Source organism: Musca autumnalis, unplaced genomic scaffold (assembly GCF_047663935.1).
Source record: "Musca autumnalis isolate F117 unplaced genomic scaffold, ASM4766393v1 scaffold_3, whole genome shotgun sequence".
Classification (NCBI taxonomy): domain Eukaryota; kingdom Metazoa; phylum Arthropoda; class Insecta; order Diptera; family Muscidae; genus Musca; species Musca autumnalis.
This window is the reverse complement of record NW_027411866.1, coordinates 220,004,929-220,020,767: the sequence shown is the minus strand read 5'-3', so window position 1 is coordinate 220,020,767 and position 15,839 is coordinate 220,004,929. Positions and strand designations below refer to the sequence as shown.

At 38.0% G+C, this 15,839-nt stretch overlaps 1 protein-coding gene across 1 annotated transcript; it reads right to left on the bottom strand.

The window, feature by feature from the left end:
- Positions 1–534: 534 nt before the first annotated feature.
- Positions 535–11,619, bottom strand: LOC141398440 (cytochrome P450 4g1-like). The gene is made up of 4 exons (XM_073975724.1): positions 11,385–11,619; positions 1,390–2,112; positions 1,207–1,319; positions 535–1,140 (listed from the first exon to the last, which is right to left on the bottom strand). The coding sequence occupies exons 1-4, from the start codon at positions 11,617–11,619 to the stop codon at positions 535–537; spliced, it is 1,677 nt and encodes a 558-aa protein (XP_073831825.1).
- Positions 11,620–15,839: the final 4,220 nt, after the last annotated feature.

The window sequence follows — 15,839 nt, the reverse complement described above, 5'->3', positions numbered from 1 at the left end:
CTACTTGTAGATACGTTTTTCATGGCTGAAATACTCAGCAAATATCGCCAACATTACTAAGGGGTATTTTGTCACCATTGACAATTTGATGGGAATCGAACCCGGACATTCAGCGTGCAAGGCGGTTGCACATAGCTAATTCCGATAGGTTGTGGTGTAGGGTATCACATGTTCGGCCCCGTCCGACTATAGCCTTTGCTTACTTGTTTTATTTATTTTTTTTTTTTTAATTAAGGTTTGAACATGTGTAAAATATAGAGGTACGAGTATATAAAAAACACAAAAACACTCATATTTTGATGGAAAACTCAAATGTTTTACTTTGATCTCGACCGAATTTGACTGAATGTGTTATCTGTCTAACAAAAAAGAACTATGAAAATCTCTCTATCTGAGCCACTGCGCGGCGATAAGAAGGAGATGTCATAGCTTTGATTGATACGGACTGCACCCGTTGATCTTAAAAATGTATTTTTTAAATTTTTATTTTACCTTTTAACAAACTACAATAATAATCTTATATAATTATGTATTTCACATTGCCTTCATAGCCTCTGGGCGCCGTTCCAACGAAATATTAAAACCATTTTCCATTTTTAATATAATATCTCCCTGCAGGTGAAAATCTTTCTCCTCTTGATTACATTTCACTACAAAATTGCGTAAAATTGTCGAAAGCAGCACTTTCAACTTTAGCATTGCAAATTTACGACCCACACAACTACGAGGACCAGCACTGAACGGTATAAAACTATAATAATGGCGTTTAGCCATACGTTCCGGTAAGAAATTATCAGGATCAAATTTGTTTGGATTTGGATACGATTTGGGGTCACGATGTACGGCATATGGTATAATGCCCACTCTTGTACCCTTGGGTATTGAATATGGTCCTGATGGCAGTTTGATGTCATGTTCAGCACGACGTCCTATCAGCGGTACTGGTGGATATAAGCGCAATGTTTCCATTATTACACGTTCCAAATATTTCATATCCAGAGTATCGGCAAAGGTACAGTCACGCATTAAATTATCACCAAAGATGGATTTTTGTTCTGCCAACACCTTATCCTGTATTTCATGATAAATACCCAATATGCAGAGGACAAAGCTGGAGGCAGCAGAGGTGGTATCATGGCCCTGCGAAAGAAATAAATTTGCAAATGATAATCAACACTTCAAATACCGGACATCTTACATTCTTACCTCAAACATAATTGTATTGACTTCATCAATAATATCCTTTTCGGTCCATTCTATGTCGGGATTTTTTGACATTTCCATCATGGCATCCAATAAGGCCAAACGTTTCTTGGCGCCTAGAAGGATAAGTGATTTCCTTATTCCAACTCACAGACAAAATTAGCACTACCAGTTACAGTTACTTACCCACATCATTTTCATCGATATCATCCAAATCATCTCGCAAACCTTCGGCTTTCTTTGTGTCCTGTTTTCGCTTGGCTGCATCTGCATCATTTTCCACAATAGCCCTTGCCTCAGCATTGAAATCCTTTTGACGTTCACCCACAACTTGTTGTGTCATATTCAAAATAGTATTCAACATATCATGCCCCTTCTGATATAATTTAGAAAATCGAAACATGGCATCCAAGCGATAATAAAATTTCACCTGGCGCTTGTGAATAATATCACACATGTCCAACACAGCATTGGCATATTCCAGACATTTATCTGGATGGGGTAATTTTTTCACACCCATTACGGTGGAAAGTAATATCTCCACTGTCACCTGAGACATATATTTGTGAACATCAAATTCCTTGCCCATTTCCTGGGACATACGTTCGACCACCCTATTCGAATGTTGTACAAAAGTTGGCATGAATGATTTCAAAATACTCTGATGAAAGGTGGGAGCTATCATTCTACGATGATGTTGCCAATGGTGGCCCTTTGATATGAGTAAACCATCACCAAACCAAGGTTTAAAGAAATTATATTCCTGTGGTTTTTCCAAGTGACTGCTAGAGCTGAGTACTGCTTCAATATCTATGGGATTCCATAAGCCGATGCCCATAATTGGACCCAAAAATGCACGTATTATCGCTCCGGGTGTATCAATGTATTTCAGGGCTTTGTCCATCAGTTCTAGGAAAAAGGGTAAAAAGAGTATTTATTTTTTTAATTAGGGAACCTCAAATTCGGATAATTCAGTAAAAAATTCAGCTAAAACCTTCAAAATACCGAATATCGGAAACATAGAACTATAACGACAATCGAGGGGTTATACCTAAACGTGGGCCGATAGAGCCCATATCCGAACTTGGCCTGCCTATGGAAAAAGACATTCGGGTGCAAAAATATAGCGTTCTAGCTCATATATTGTGGTTATATCGGTTCACTCCATCGGGTATCTCTCGCCCAAATTTCGGAAAAGTGCAGTTTAAGACCCTCTCTCGAATCCATTTGATTTTTGTTTTAACAGCTTGCACGACGGTGCAAGTTTTTTTCAGGTGCAAGTCCAAAAAACTTGTACATCCTGAGAAAATGGCCTGAAAGCTGTTGGCAATAGTAATATTTTTGCCCAAGTTAAATTCAAAACTATTCTCTAAAATGGTGCGCACGATAACTCTCGAAGACAGTAACCGATTTGGACCTTGTTTAGGGCGTCGTAATATTTTCTTGCAACAGGTTGCACTCAAGGCCCCTATTACAATGGTACAAGTTTTTTGAGTGGCAAGTCCATACTTCTTGAGAAAATGACGCGAAAACTGTAAAAAAAACCCTACGGGCAGCATGTGTAGTGACTGGTGCGCACGACAATTCCCGAACCGAATACTGCGTTGGTCCACACTTTGCATATCGTAATATTTCTTCGAATATTAGATAAAATTCGAAGATGGTGCTTATCGGTCCCTTCCCTAGGGTAAAACCCACACAAATGATCAACATTTTTGTTTAAGTGCGGTTAAGGGTCTGCTCGAGAATCCTTTGGAAATGTTTACCGAAGGTAGTCCTCATAGCCTTGTTTATAGCGATATGATGTTTTTCGTGGGCAAGTCCATGTTTCTGATATAATGGGAGATGGAAAGACTACAAAAATAAGACACACTTCCAAAATGGAGTATGTCAGTCCATTCCTTTAGGTACCTTCCCCGCAAAACTTTTGGGATTTTATCCTAACCCAACGCAGTCCATCCTAACCCAACGCGGTCCATCCGTCTGTCCATCTAAACCTTGTAATCACGCTACAGGTGGCAATTTTGATCGGATCGTCACCAAATTTTGGGTGTTGATGAGGGTCCCGGAGGGGAAGAAGCCTATTGATTTTGGTGATGGTCGGATATTTATGGGTCGGAATGGGCAAAAAACTTATTTGGTCAACGTTTTTAAAGTAAATATCTCAGCTTCCATAAGGGGTATACCAAAAGGAAAACCTGCTAGTGAAAGTAGAAAATATCACCTTTCTAACCATGTAAAGGAGGTTGTCATAGGTGGTCAAACAACGAAAATATCGCAATAGAAGCTAATAGAACCCAACTTTTCATTTTTGCAAAGTCTGGCTATGAAAGTAAACAAGTAAAAAAGTATCAGTCGGCTTTGCCGACAGAGATATACCCCTCAAACTATATGAATCGAAACTTTCATCTACGTACAGAATTTTGTGGCTCTTTTTGGACATTTTAACTTACCGACAAAAATGTGGATTAGGATTAAAGTTCAAAATGTTGCGGAGGAAATACTTGAAGGAATGGACCGACATAGTCCATTATGGAAGTTGAACTTATTTTGGGGGTCATATCTTTTCGATTAAACAGCATCGGTATACATTCCCATAAGATCTTCGAAGAGACCCTAAACTGCACTTATACATAAATGTTGAACTTTTGTGGGGGAGGTACCCTAAGGAGAGGACCGATATGAACCATTTTAGATGTTAAACTAAATTTGGACCAAATTGGTTGCCCGTTCAAGATATATCGTGCATACCATTTTAGTGACATTATTTTAAATATTGTTGGAAATACCGATATTGCCCATCTTCGAACTGAAACTAAGTTTGGACAAACTATGACGAAGACCAAATTTTTTACCAAATCGGTTTAGTTCGATAGTTATCTTGCGCTCCAACCACTACACACGGTGTCAAAGGGTTTTTTTGCATCTTTCAGGCTATTTCTCAAGAAGTATGGACTTGCCTCTGAAAAAGCTCTTGCTGACGTAAAGGAGGCAGCGTATGCAAGTTGTTTCAACAGAAATCAACGTGATTCGAGAGTGAATTTATCCGAAATTTTGTGTTGGAGGTACCCGAAGGAGTGGCCAAATATAGTTCATATTCAAACCTGATCTATATCTGGTAGACATATTAGGATGTGTAAAGTATGGACCAAATCGGTCACTCAAGAGTTATCGTGCGCACAATTTTTCGGAATATTTTTGAACTTTTGTGGGAGAGGTACCTGAAGAAGTGGACCGATATAGCTTATCATCGAACTTAATTTAAGTTTGGACAAATTATTACGATGGCCAAATTTTGGACCGAATCGGCAGATCCGTTCGAGAGTTATCTTGCGCTCCAACCACTACACACGGTGTCATGGGGTTTTTTTGCACCTTTCATGTTATTTTCTCAGGAACTATGATGAACCTGAACCTGATGAAACTTGTACCTTCGCATTGGGGGCAGTGAATACAAGCTGCTACAGCAAAAATCAAAGCGATTCGAGAGCAGGTCCTAAACTGCACTTCTCCGAAATTTTGTGTGGGAGGTACCCGAAGGAGTAGAGCGATTGAAGTCTAAGTCTGGTAGAAATTTCATCATGTGCAAAGTATGGACCAAATCAGTTACTCCCTTTAAGAGTTATCGTGCGCACAAATTTTCCGAACATTTTCGAACTCTTGTGGGGGAGGTACCTGAAGGAGTGGACCGATATGGCCCATCTTCGAACATAAACTAAGTTTAGACAAAATATTACGAAAGCCATATTTTGTTCGAGAGTTATCGTGCACACCAGCCAGACAGACAGAAAGACGGACATTGCTAAATCGACTCTAAACTGTCTGAAACACATTTCGTCCAAACATACTTGGGGTCTAAAACTATGAGGCACATTTTGCCCGTATGAAAGTGTATATACCCTCGTTAGCATAAATACTGAGGGTATAAAAATCCCATCTTTACAATGATACAAAGTAGGTTGGTGTAGGTGCCTAAATAACGGAGATATCGCAAAAGTCGATAATACATCCCAATTTTTTAATTTTTTGTAATCACGCTACACGTCGCAAAAACCTATTCACTTTGGTAATGGTCGGATATTATTCAGGGGTCGGAATTTGAAAACAAACTTATTTGGAGAAAAGGCCAACGTTTACTTCAATGCGAATATCTCTCTTCTGTAAGAGGTATATCGAAAGCAAAACCTGGCAAGGAAAGTAGAAAATATCACCCTTACAACGATGTGAAGTAGGTTTTCATAGGTGGCCAAACAACAGAGTTTTCGCAATAGTCGCACTACAGGTCGGAATTTTGATCGGATCCTCACGAAATTTTGGGGGTTGATGGGGGTCTCACAGATTGGTGCTTGGTGGTTGGCGTACATCCCACTTTTCCATTTTTTTATTATTTGAGTTGTACTGACGATGCACTTAAATGCGTTTCAATAAAGTTGACCTGTATGAATGAAGACATTCAGAGCAAAAGCGCTAAGCTATCCCAATTTTAATATTTTGAATTTTACCAGTCAAAAGCTTATGCACAGGGGTAGTGGTGTAGGGTATCGCATAGTCGGCCCCAACCCGATTATAGCCTTGGCTCACTTGTTTTTTTAACTGTATGTGCCCAATATCAACTAAAAGCTAATGACAGCTATAAACCAGAAAATAACATGTAAAAATTACATTAAGTTTGGTCGGACTGAAATTGTAATACTCTCCACTATAAATAATATTGCAACCAAATTTCGGTTTGATAATGTTGCTATAACATTACTTACTTACTTAGCTGGCCTTTTACAGAACATTTGTTCCATAAGCCGAACTAAGAAAAAATCTCCAATCCTCTCTGTTTGCTGCTGTATTTTCCCAATCTGGGATATGTAGCTTTGTGATATCTCGTTTCACTTGTTCGCTCCAACGAAGCTTTGGCCTTCCAGATCTGCGAGAACCTCCATGCGGCCCGTATTTATACGCCTTTTTAGCGGGTTCATCATCACTCATTCTTATAACATGGCCTAGCCATTGCAATCGTTGTATCTCGATTTGTTCAACTACATTGATGTCATTTTATAGTTGGTACAGCTCGTTGTTCATACGACGCCGATATTCGCCGTCAACACAGATTGGCCCGTAGATCTTTCGAAGAATTTTTCTCTCGAACACACCAAGCACTGCCTTATCTGCTTGAGCAAGTACCCATGCTTCGGAACCATACATTAGCACGGGTAGTATCAGTGTTTTGTAAAGTGTTACTTTTGTTTGACGAGAGGTGGCTTTATTCCTAAACTGCTTACTCAGCCCAAAGTAGCATCTGTTAGCCAACACTATTCTTCTTCGTATTTCACAACTGATGTTATTTGTTGTGTTTATGGCGGTGCCGAGGTAGACGAAGTCCTTTACTACCTCAAAATTGTAGGTACCAACATTCACAAATGGTGCGGGGTTTTGTGGTAATATTACGCGTCGATACCATCAACTTGGTTTTTTCGCCGTTTACTGCCAGACCAACTTTAGCAGATTCTCTTTCGACTTTTGTAAAGGTGTCAGTTACTTCCTTTACCGATCGACCCATGATGTCAATGTCGTCGGCATAAGCCAGTAACATATGGCTGTTCGTGTATATCGTTCCATTTCTTTTGACCTTCGCGTCTCGTATGACCTTTTCCAGCAGGATGTTGAATAAATCACACGACAGGCCGTCTCCTTGTCTGAAACCTCTTTTGGTAATAAACTCTTCGGAGAGGTTCTTTCCTATTTTAACTGAGGATCTTGTCTCAGTTAATGTCATTCTACAAAGCCGAATGAGCTTTACAGGAATACCAAAATCAGACATGGCTTGGAACACCTTTGAACGTATAGGGCTGTTGAATGCTGCTTTATAATCGACGAAAAGATGGAAGGTGTCGATCTGCATTTCTTGGGTCTTTTCCAGGATTTGTCTCAAGGTAAATATCTGGTCAATGGTGGATTTGCCAGGTCTAAAGCCGCACTGATAGGGTCCAATAATTTCATTGACCATAGGATTTAGTCTCTCTCACAATATGCCAGATACTATCTTATATGCAATAGGGAGCAGACTTATGCCCCTGTAATTGGAGCACACAGTCTTATCACCCTTCTTGTGGACTGGACATAGGATGCTCACGTTCCAATCGTCGGGTACGCGTTCTTCCTTCCAGGTGGTGCTAACTAGCTGATGCATACACCTTATCAGCGTGTCGCCTCCGGTTTTGAACAGCTCGGCTGGTAGGCCATCTGCTCCTGCCGCCTTATTATTCTTTAGCCGGTTTATTGCTATCCTTACCTCATCTTGGCTGGGCGGTATACATTCAATACCATCTTCTGTGATTGGATCTTTGGTATCTTCGCCGTCTTCACTGCTATCGGATACCAACAGTTTGGAAAAATGTTCTTTCCATATCCTGAGCACACTATCAGTTACCAAATTACCTTGTTGGTCTCTACAGGAGGATATGCCTGTACCAAAGCCATCAGTTTGATGCTTCACTCTTTGGTAGAATTTTCGGAGAACGAATTCTGTCTCCTGTACATCTCTATTTGTTCACACTCCCTCTTTTCCATCTCTCTCTTTTTCCTGCGGAAAAGACGTTTCTCCTCTCTCCTTTTTTCCCGATACCTCTCTCGTGCGCTACGCGTTGCTACTGATTGTAAAGTAGCCATATATGCCGCATTTTTTTCTTCGGTAGCAGCACGGCACTCCTGGTCATACGATGGATTCTTTGGTGGAGGTCTCTGGTATCCAAGTACTGATTTTGCGGCACGCTCGGTGAATGTCTTCCATCTATCACAACGTGATCAATTTGATTTATTGTTCTTTGGTCTGGAGACAGCCAAGTGCCCTTATGAATATCGAGATGCTTAAATCTGGTACTGCTAACTACCATGTTTTTTGCCGCTGCGAAGTCTATCAGCCTCATTCCATTGTCTGATGTTTCACTATGTAGACTGAATTTCCCGACTGTTTGTCCAAAGATATTCTCCTTTCCAATTTTGGCATTAAAATCGCCTAGAACAATTTTAATGTCATGGGCAGGACAACGGTCATATGTTTCTTCTAAGCGCTCGTAGATTATATCTTTGGTCTGTTCGTCCTTGTCTTCGGTTGGAGCATGAGCGCAGATAAAGCTGATGTTGAAGAATTTTGCTTTTAATCGAATTGCAGCAAGTCTTTCATTCACTGGGGTGAAGCTGGAGTCAGATGTTTTAACCTCTGACCAACTACAAAACCGCAACAAAACTCATGCTTTGTGTCATGGCAGCTATAATACAGTGCGTCACCTTTAGGTGTTGTTGTGACATCTTTCCCAGTCCATCGTATTTCCTGTATGGCAGTAATGTCGGCCTTGTACTTTTCAAGTACATCTGCCAGCGCGTAAACTGCACCTTCTCTATAAAGAGTGCGAACATTCCAGGTGCAGATTCGCAGATCATGGTCCTTAAAACGTTTGCGGGGGTCGTCAACTTTAGAGGGGTTTGTTTTTCTTTTCTTTCGTTTTTTCATAGAAGGCTGTTTTTTTCTAGGGGGGGTGGTTACTAGCCCGACGCCCAAACCCAAGTTTTTAACGTTCTTATGGGTGAACGCGCGGCACATGTTAGCTCACTACCTTTAACGGGTGTTAAAGGCAGTTCCCCAGGTCACACCACGGGGAGGTCAGTGTCCACTTGGGATGAAAGAGGGACCAAGATAAATCCTGGGCTTTGCCATGTTAAAACCGGTCAGGACCGTTGCTTGGTATCTTCCATCCCCTACGTCACCCGTTGCTATAACATTAAGACAACCGAAAAACAGGCTTGTACTAGGGGGGCTATATGAAAACCTGGACACACCCGTACTTACAATTTTCTGCCAGTATATATTTTTACTTCCAACCAAAACAAATACCACATTTCAGCTATTTCGATTAATAATATGACCAATAGCTTAAAAATTCCGAAATGCTCTTGAACCCAATTTAAATGGAAAGTGCTTACACCTAAGGAGTTTTTGCGGATTCTGAAACTACAATGTTCATAGATGAGAAAAATCAAAAAACAAAAAAAATCGCCGGAGCGCCTTTTAAATAAATCGCGATTCAAGTTGCGATTTTTAAGGGTTTTTAGGTTTTCACAATTTTGCTGGGAAACCGCAAGTCCTGTCGAAATGGCACTAAAGCAAATGTTGTAGCTATGAAAATTCTCTACCAGATTGTCTCTAATAATATCCTTGTAATTTTTACCGTTATTGAGATATAGAAGTTCAAATTAGGACATATGTATTGCCTCTTTATAAAAGAATGCCATGACTGCAATTTCCAAACTTAAACTTGTATATCTCAAAAATGGTACAACCTAGGAACAAATTACGAATGCCAATCTTGTAGAAAATTTTCACAGCTACAACATATTCTTTAGTCCCATTTCGATAGGTCTTGCGGTTTCCAAGCAAAATCGCGAACACTAAAAATGTTAATTTTGACCGCAATTTATTTAAAAATCCCTCCAGCGATGTTTTCTTGTTTTTGGATTTTTCTAACCTATGAACATTGCTGTTTCAAAAACCGCAAAAACTTCCCAGGTGTAAGCGGTTCTCACTTAAAGTTAGTTAAGGCGCACCATGTATGAACTTGTTTTATAAGGTAGCGATACAGCCTGTCCTAATTTGAACAATAACGGTAAAAACTGCGAAGATACATATCATGAAAGTCAATCTTGTAGAGAATTTTCATAGCTACTCCATTTTCTTTAGTCCCATAAATAAAAAACAACACAAAACCCACCTAAGACTTTTGTAGTATAAATATGTTCTTTAAGAAAATGCCTATTAGAAGTTGTTTGCATTTTCAGTGTTCGCTCCAGCCACCCAGACAGACGGACATTGTTAAATCGACTCCAATTATCTGAAACGGATTTTGTCCAAACATACTTGGGGTCTAAAACCATTATTTCGATAAGGCACATTTTGCCGGTACGAAATCCTAAATGCTGAGGGTATAATAATTATAATTAGAAGTTTCGTGACTGCAGGGAACGGGTAGTTCGATAAATAAATGTAGCAAAAATCCATAAAATACTGAAAATCGGGAGGTACCGTTATATGGGGTTATGCCAAAACATGGACCTATATTGACAATTTGTACACAGGATGTCCAGGTTCCAATAGATGGTGCTAACTAGCTGATGCCTACACCTTATCAACGTGTCGCCTATGGTTTCGAATAGCTCGGCTGGTAAGCCATCGGCTCCTGCTGTCTTATTATAATCTTGTGTCGGGCGGTATACAATCAATACCATCTTCTGGGATTGGATATGTGGCATATTCGTCGTCTTCACTACTATTGAATACTAACAGTTAGGAAAAATGGTCTTTCAATATCCTGAGCACAATATCTGTATCAGTGACCAAATTACATTGTTGGTCTCTACAGAAGGATGTGCCTGTACTTTTCGAACTTCATTCTGGCTCCTGTTCGTTTCTCTTCTCTCCTTTTCTCCCGATACCTCTCTCGAGACCTATGCGTTGCTACTGATTGCAAAGTAGCCCTATGTGCCGCATTCTTCTCATCGGTAGCAGCATGACACTCCTGGTCATACCATGGTTTCCTTTTTGCTGATATGCTATCGGGACGAGGAGTGCTTTCGTTAAGCAATTGGGCCATTTGAGTGAAATATCCTCGATGAATAACTTCCAAATGTCACAGAGTGGTCAATTAGATTTATTGTGTTTTTTAACTACCATGCTTTTTGCCGCTGTTTTCAGCCTCATTCCTTTGTCAGATGTTTCACAGTGGAGACTGAATTTCCCGACTGTTGGGCTAAAGATATTCTCATTTCCATTTTTGGCATTAAAATCGCCTAAGCGCTGGTAAAATATATCTTTGGTCGGTTCGTCCTTGTCTTTAGTGGTTGCATTTGTCTACAAATTTGTTTGAAATCTACGAACATTATATTTCTTTTTCAAATTAGCGAGCATATGACCTTTAGGTCCAGAGTTTTTACACTGAGAATATTAGCTTTCAAAGGCCAACTGATTGATTGTTTATGTCTCGATATGTATGTATGTACTTTCAAAATATTCCCACAGGAAATTTCCTGCATTTGTAACCATCTCACCACAAAATATTAACACGGTTTAATTAGCCGATTGTTTATTAAATTTTTTGTTCAATAACAATAACAACAATAACCACAGAAAATGAACTTACCTGCATTTGATACATTTAAAGCCATATGACCATGACCAATAACCGGCAGACGTCGAGGCGTTGGTATATTTGCCGATAACTTATATTCACGGGAATTTTGTAGCCATATTTCAAACAACACTGCCATAATTACAACACCCACTATGGCCGTCCATAAAGGATTTACCACATATGGTGGTGTCTCTGGCAAGGAATTGACAGCTTTTTCAACATTTTCGATTATTACCGAATCCATTGAATTGAAAATCCTTATCACTGGCAAGTTAATTCTATACTGAAAAATTATCTAAGATGTAATTCAGTTTTATTCAGAGCTGTGCAGATGATCGTTGATCTCATTTATCAAGTTTTGTGTTCGCTACGCACGATATTTTAAGATGAGGGTAAATCTAGTTTGTCATTCTATTTGTAACACTAATCGATATAATCGTTTGAAAACGACGTAGATTTCTCCGACATGACCGTCCATCTATTGGCCTATAAAAAACAATAACTTCCGAACGAGTTGAAGTATGGGATACCATTTTGTTATACCCTCAGTATTTATGCTAACGAGCGTATATACACATTCATGCGGGGAAAATGTGCCTCATCGAAATAATGGATTTAGAATCCAAGTATGTTTGGACGAAATCCGTATCAGACAAATTGGAGTCGATTTAGCAATGTCCGTCTGTCTGTCTGGTTGGCTGGAGCGCACGATAACTTTCGAATGGATCAACCGATTTGCTCCAAAATTTGGCCTTCGTAATATATTGTCCAAACTTAGTTTAAGTTCGAAGTTGAGCCGTATCGGTATCGGTCCAGGTACCTCCCCCACAAAAGTTAGAAAATGTTCGGAAAAACTGTGCGCACGGTAACTCTTGAAGGGAGTAGCCGATTTGGTCCATACCTTGCACATCGTGAAACTTCTACCAGACATAGATGAGGTTCCTCGCACACAAAATTTCGGGCCATTTCAGTTTAGGACCTACTCTCGAATCGCTTTCATTCTTTTTGCAAACACTTGTGTTCGTTGCCCCCATTACGACACTATATTTTCTTCAGGGGCAAGTCCATACTTCTTGAGCATGGTGCGCACAATAACTCTCGAACGGATAAATCGATTTGGTCAAAAATTTGGCGGTCGTAATATTTTGACCAAATTTAAATTAAGTTCTAGGATGGGCCATATCGGTCCACTCCTTTGGGTACCTCCCCCACAAAATTCAAAATTTTTCGCTAAAACAGTGAAAAACTCTCGAAGGCAGTAACGGATTTTGTCTATATTTTGCACATCGTAATACTTCTCCGAGACATAGTTCAAGTCATTTTTGAGAAAAAAAAAAAATCAAAAAGTAATATAAAGACGTGGACTTTTACCGAAAAATTTCAGATGGAAAGTTTTATACCCTCCACGAAGACTTAATACCAAATTTCAGCCATTTTGGTAGGATAGTCTTCGATGAGGGTATAAAACTTTCCATCTGAAATTTTTCGGTAAAAGTCCACGTCTTTATATGACTTTTTCAATTTTTTTTCTCAAAAATAATTTCCTGTATTTAGAATGGATGAACTTTTGCCTATTAATGCCTAAAATATCATTCATTCCATTTTATTATAAAAAAGGTTCCGCACAAACACCTCTGTTTTTTTTTTTTTTTTGATAAAAATCCTATGAAATGAAAAAAAATCCAAAAATTATTTCCTGTTGCACCAATGAATATCCTTTTGCCTATTAATGACTAAAATAACTTTTATTCCATTTAAATGTTAAAAAAGGTCCCGCACGGACCACTTTTAATTTTTATGATATATGAAATAAAGTTATATATAATATAAAATGATATATATGTATGTTATAATACGATGATAAAATTAGTGAAAAACAAACGGTTATGTCATTTTGGTTATGTCATGTGCCCCTATACCTTGTTTTCAGTTAAATATTTGCTTACAATGACTTCAAAAGTTCTAAAAAATAAAAATTTTAAAAGCTTTTTGTGCGGAAGCTTTTTCTATCGAATCACTTTATAATTAAGATATTATGTATTCTAAGGTACAAACTCATCAAAATATTATACAGGGATACGAGGTTGTAAAAAAGTCATAACCGTAATCCCCAAACGAGCTCTATTAAAGGCTTTTGCTACATCTTTCCTTCTGAAGTGGATGTATCTAAGTTTTAACGTTAAAACTTATTCCTTGGAGAGGCTACTTCTACAAAGAGGCTATTCCTACAAAGAGGCTTGGTACTTTCATAAACCAAAGGAAACATAAAATAACGAAAATATATTAAATTCGCTTTAGATTTGGTGTAGCGTATCACATGGTCGATGCCGCCCCGACTACAGTCATTTCTTACATGTTTAACTTGTTTCTTTGTTCTATTGCAGTCTTTACTTCATCTGTCAGTTTATTACTTTTAATCAACAAAGTTGTACTAAATATTGAGTGCAATGCCCCGAAAATATTATTAAATAAATTAAACAAAAATTACTTGAAAATATACATATGTATTGTAGGCTCAAAACTAAAAAAAACATTGCTGTATTTTCATTTTTGAAATCCTAGATTAATTTCACTTCAACTTGTTTGTTCGAAATTGCAATCATTAGCGTTATATAATTAGCAAAGAATGCATTTTTAATTGGAATAAATTAAATTAAGGTTAATTATTCAGTTAGTACAATGAAATGCTAATGCGTTGGTTTGTTCAGATGTTTTTAGGGCAATTTTAAATTTGTTATAATGATCGAAAATTTGTCTCATAAGCCAAAAGATAAACAAATATCCAATCCCTCCAATCCATTATTGTCAATACAAATGTTAATACTGTTATGAATGTAACTGTTGGTTGATTTTAGTTATTTTAAATTAATTTCCGTTAATTTAAAAATTGTAATTGTAGTGTAAATTTCTATTATGTCCTTGGCCACACTAGCATGGTTTCATTGAAACGAAATCAAGGGTTCCTAGGCCGAGTTCCATACAATAGGAATATTATCGTATTATAACATATATAACTTTATATTATACTAGCGGACCCGGCGAACCTTGTCTCGCTATTAAGGAATAAAATTTCATACAAAAACTCAATTTTCGATTTCTCCAATTTTCCGACTTTTCCAGAGAGATTTTCCAAAATTTTCTTCCGTAAAGACCTTCTCCTCGAAAATACGAATAACTGACAACACATTTTACAGAAATCGGCCTAGCCGTTCTTATTTTATGAATTACTATACATTTTTTTACACCATTTTTATATATATAGATATAACTTTATTTCATATATCATTAAAATTAAAAGAGGCTTGTGCGGGACCTTTTTTTAAAATTTAAATGGAATAAAAGGTGTTTTAGTTATTAATAGTCAAAAGGCCATTCATTCGTGTAAAAGGAAATAATTTTTTGAGAAAACATTTTTTTCACTTCAAAGAATTTTTTCAAATGGTTATACCCTACACCACTATGTGGAAAGGGTATTATTCATGTAACACCGCGTGGTATACCAATCTTCATATCTCGACGAGATATGTCCGTATGTCCATTATAAATTGTAATCAAACTCCAGGCCGCCAATATGGACCAATCGTCACGAAATATTGTACGGAGGTCGGGTTCAGACCAGAATAGATCCCTATTTTTATTGGAGATGATCGTGAAATATTTAGCGGGTGAAATGGACCAAAAACATAATTTTTATCCAATTTTGTAGCGGCTCTGCAGGTCGAAATTATAGCCCGATCCTTACCTTACCTTTACCTTTTAAATAAGGTAAGAGTATATGACAAAGAAGAAGCTTGCAATTTAAGATGGCGATCAGATAATATTTAGAGGGTTAAGTAGACCACAACTTTTGTGTCAAAATTGTGAAAAATTGTAATATACAGCTTATATCTTTGTTCATGAAAGACACATTCCTCCCTCGTGAGTTATATTTGAAAGACGATCTCTTGACCTTTCCATTGATGCCAAATATGTTGATGTATGTGATCAGATAACAGAGTTACATCATAATATATCCAGTTTTTTCTTTGTAGTGTAATCGTAAACACGCTAGATTTAGCAATTATAGTTCAATAGTCACAAAATTTTGCACGAGGTAAGAGTTTAGGTCGAAGAAGATGCCTTAAATTGTTGATGATGATCTGTAGTGCGATTCTCTAACACATTTTTTGAGTTGCCGATAAATGTCGGTAAAATTAAAACACAATATTACACTGTGCAACATTTTTACGGTGATCTTGTGCAAACAATTCGAACTGAGGATTTTTTGAAAGTTCAGACCCAAACGACAAGAAACCGTAGTTGGGTTTTGTTGTGTCAGATCCAGCTCGGATTTTATGGCCCCATCTAAACATGGTTAAATATTGAGTTTTTAAAGAAATTCGGGGCTATTTCTCTGAAACTAATGCTAATCTTCTTCTGACCTCTTAAGCAAATTTGTAGATAAGACAAAAATAAAAGAAATAA

What these genes read in the sequence shown, in the direction of transcription:
- LOC141398440 (XM_073975724.1), bottom strand. Translation starts at nt 11,619, where the DNA reads ATGGATTCGGTAATAATCGAAAATGTTGAAAAAGCTGTCAATTCCTTG. An exon ending in TTTAAATGTATCAAATGCAG is followed by an intron (nt 2,113 to 11,384) that starts GTAAGTTCATTT and finishes CCTTTTTCCTAG; the next exon opens with AACTGATGGACAAAGCCCTG. An exon ending in TATCGATGAAAATGATGTGG is followed by an intron (nt 1,320 to 1,389) that starts GTAAGTAACTGT and finishes TTATCCTTCTAG; the next exon opens with GCGCCAAGAAACGTTTGGCC.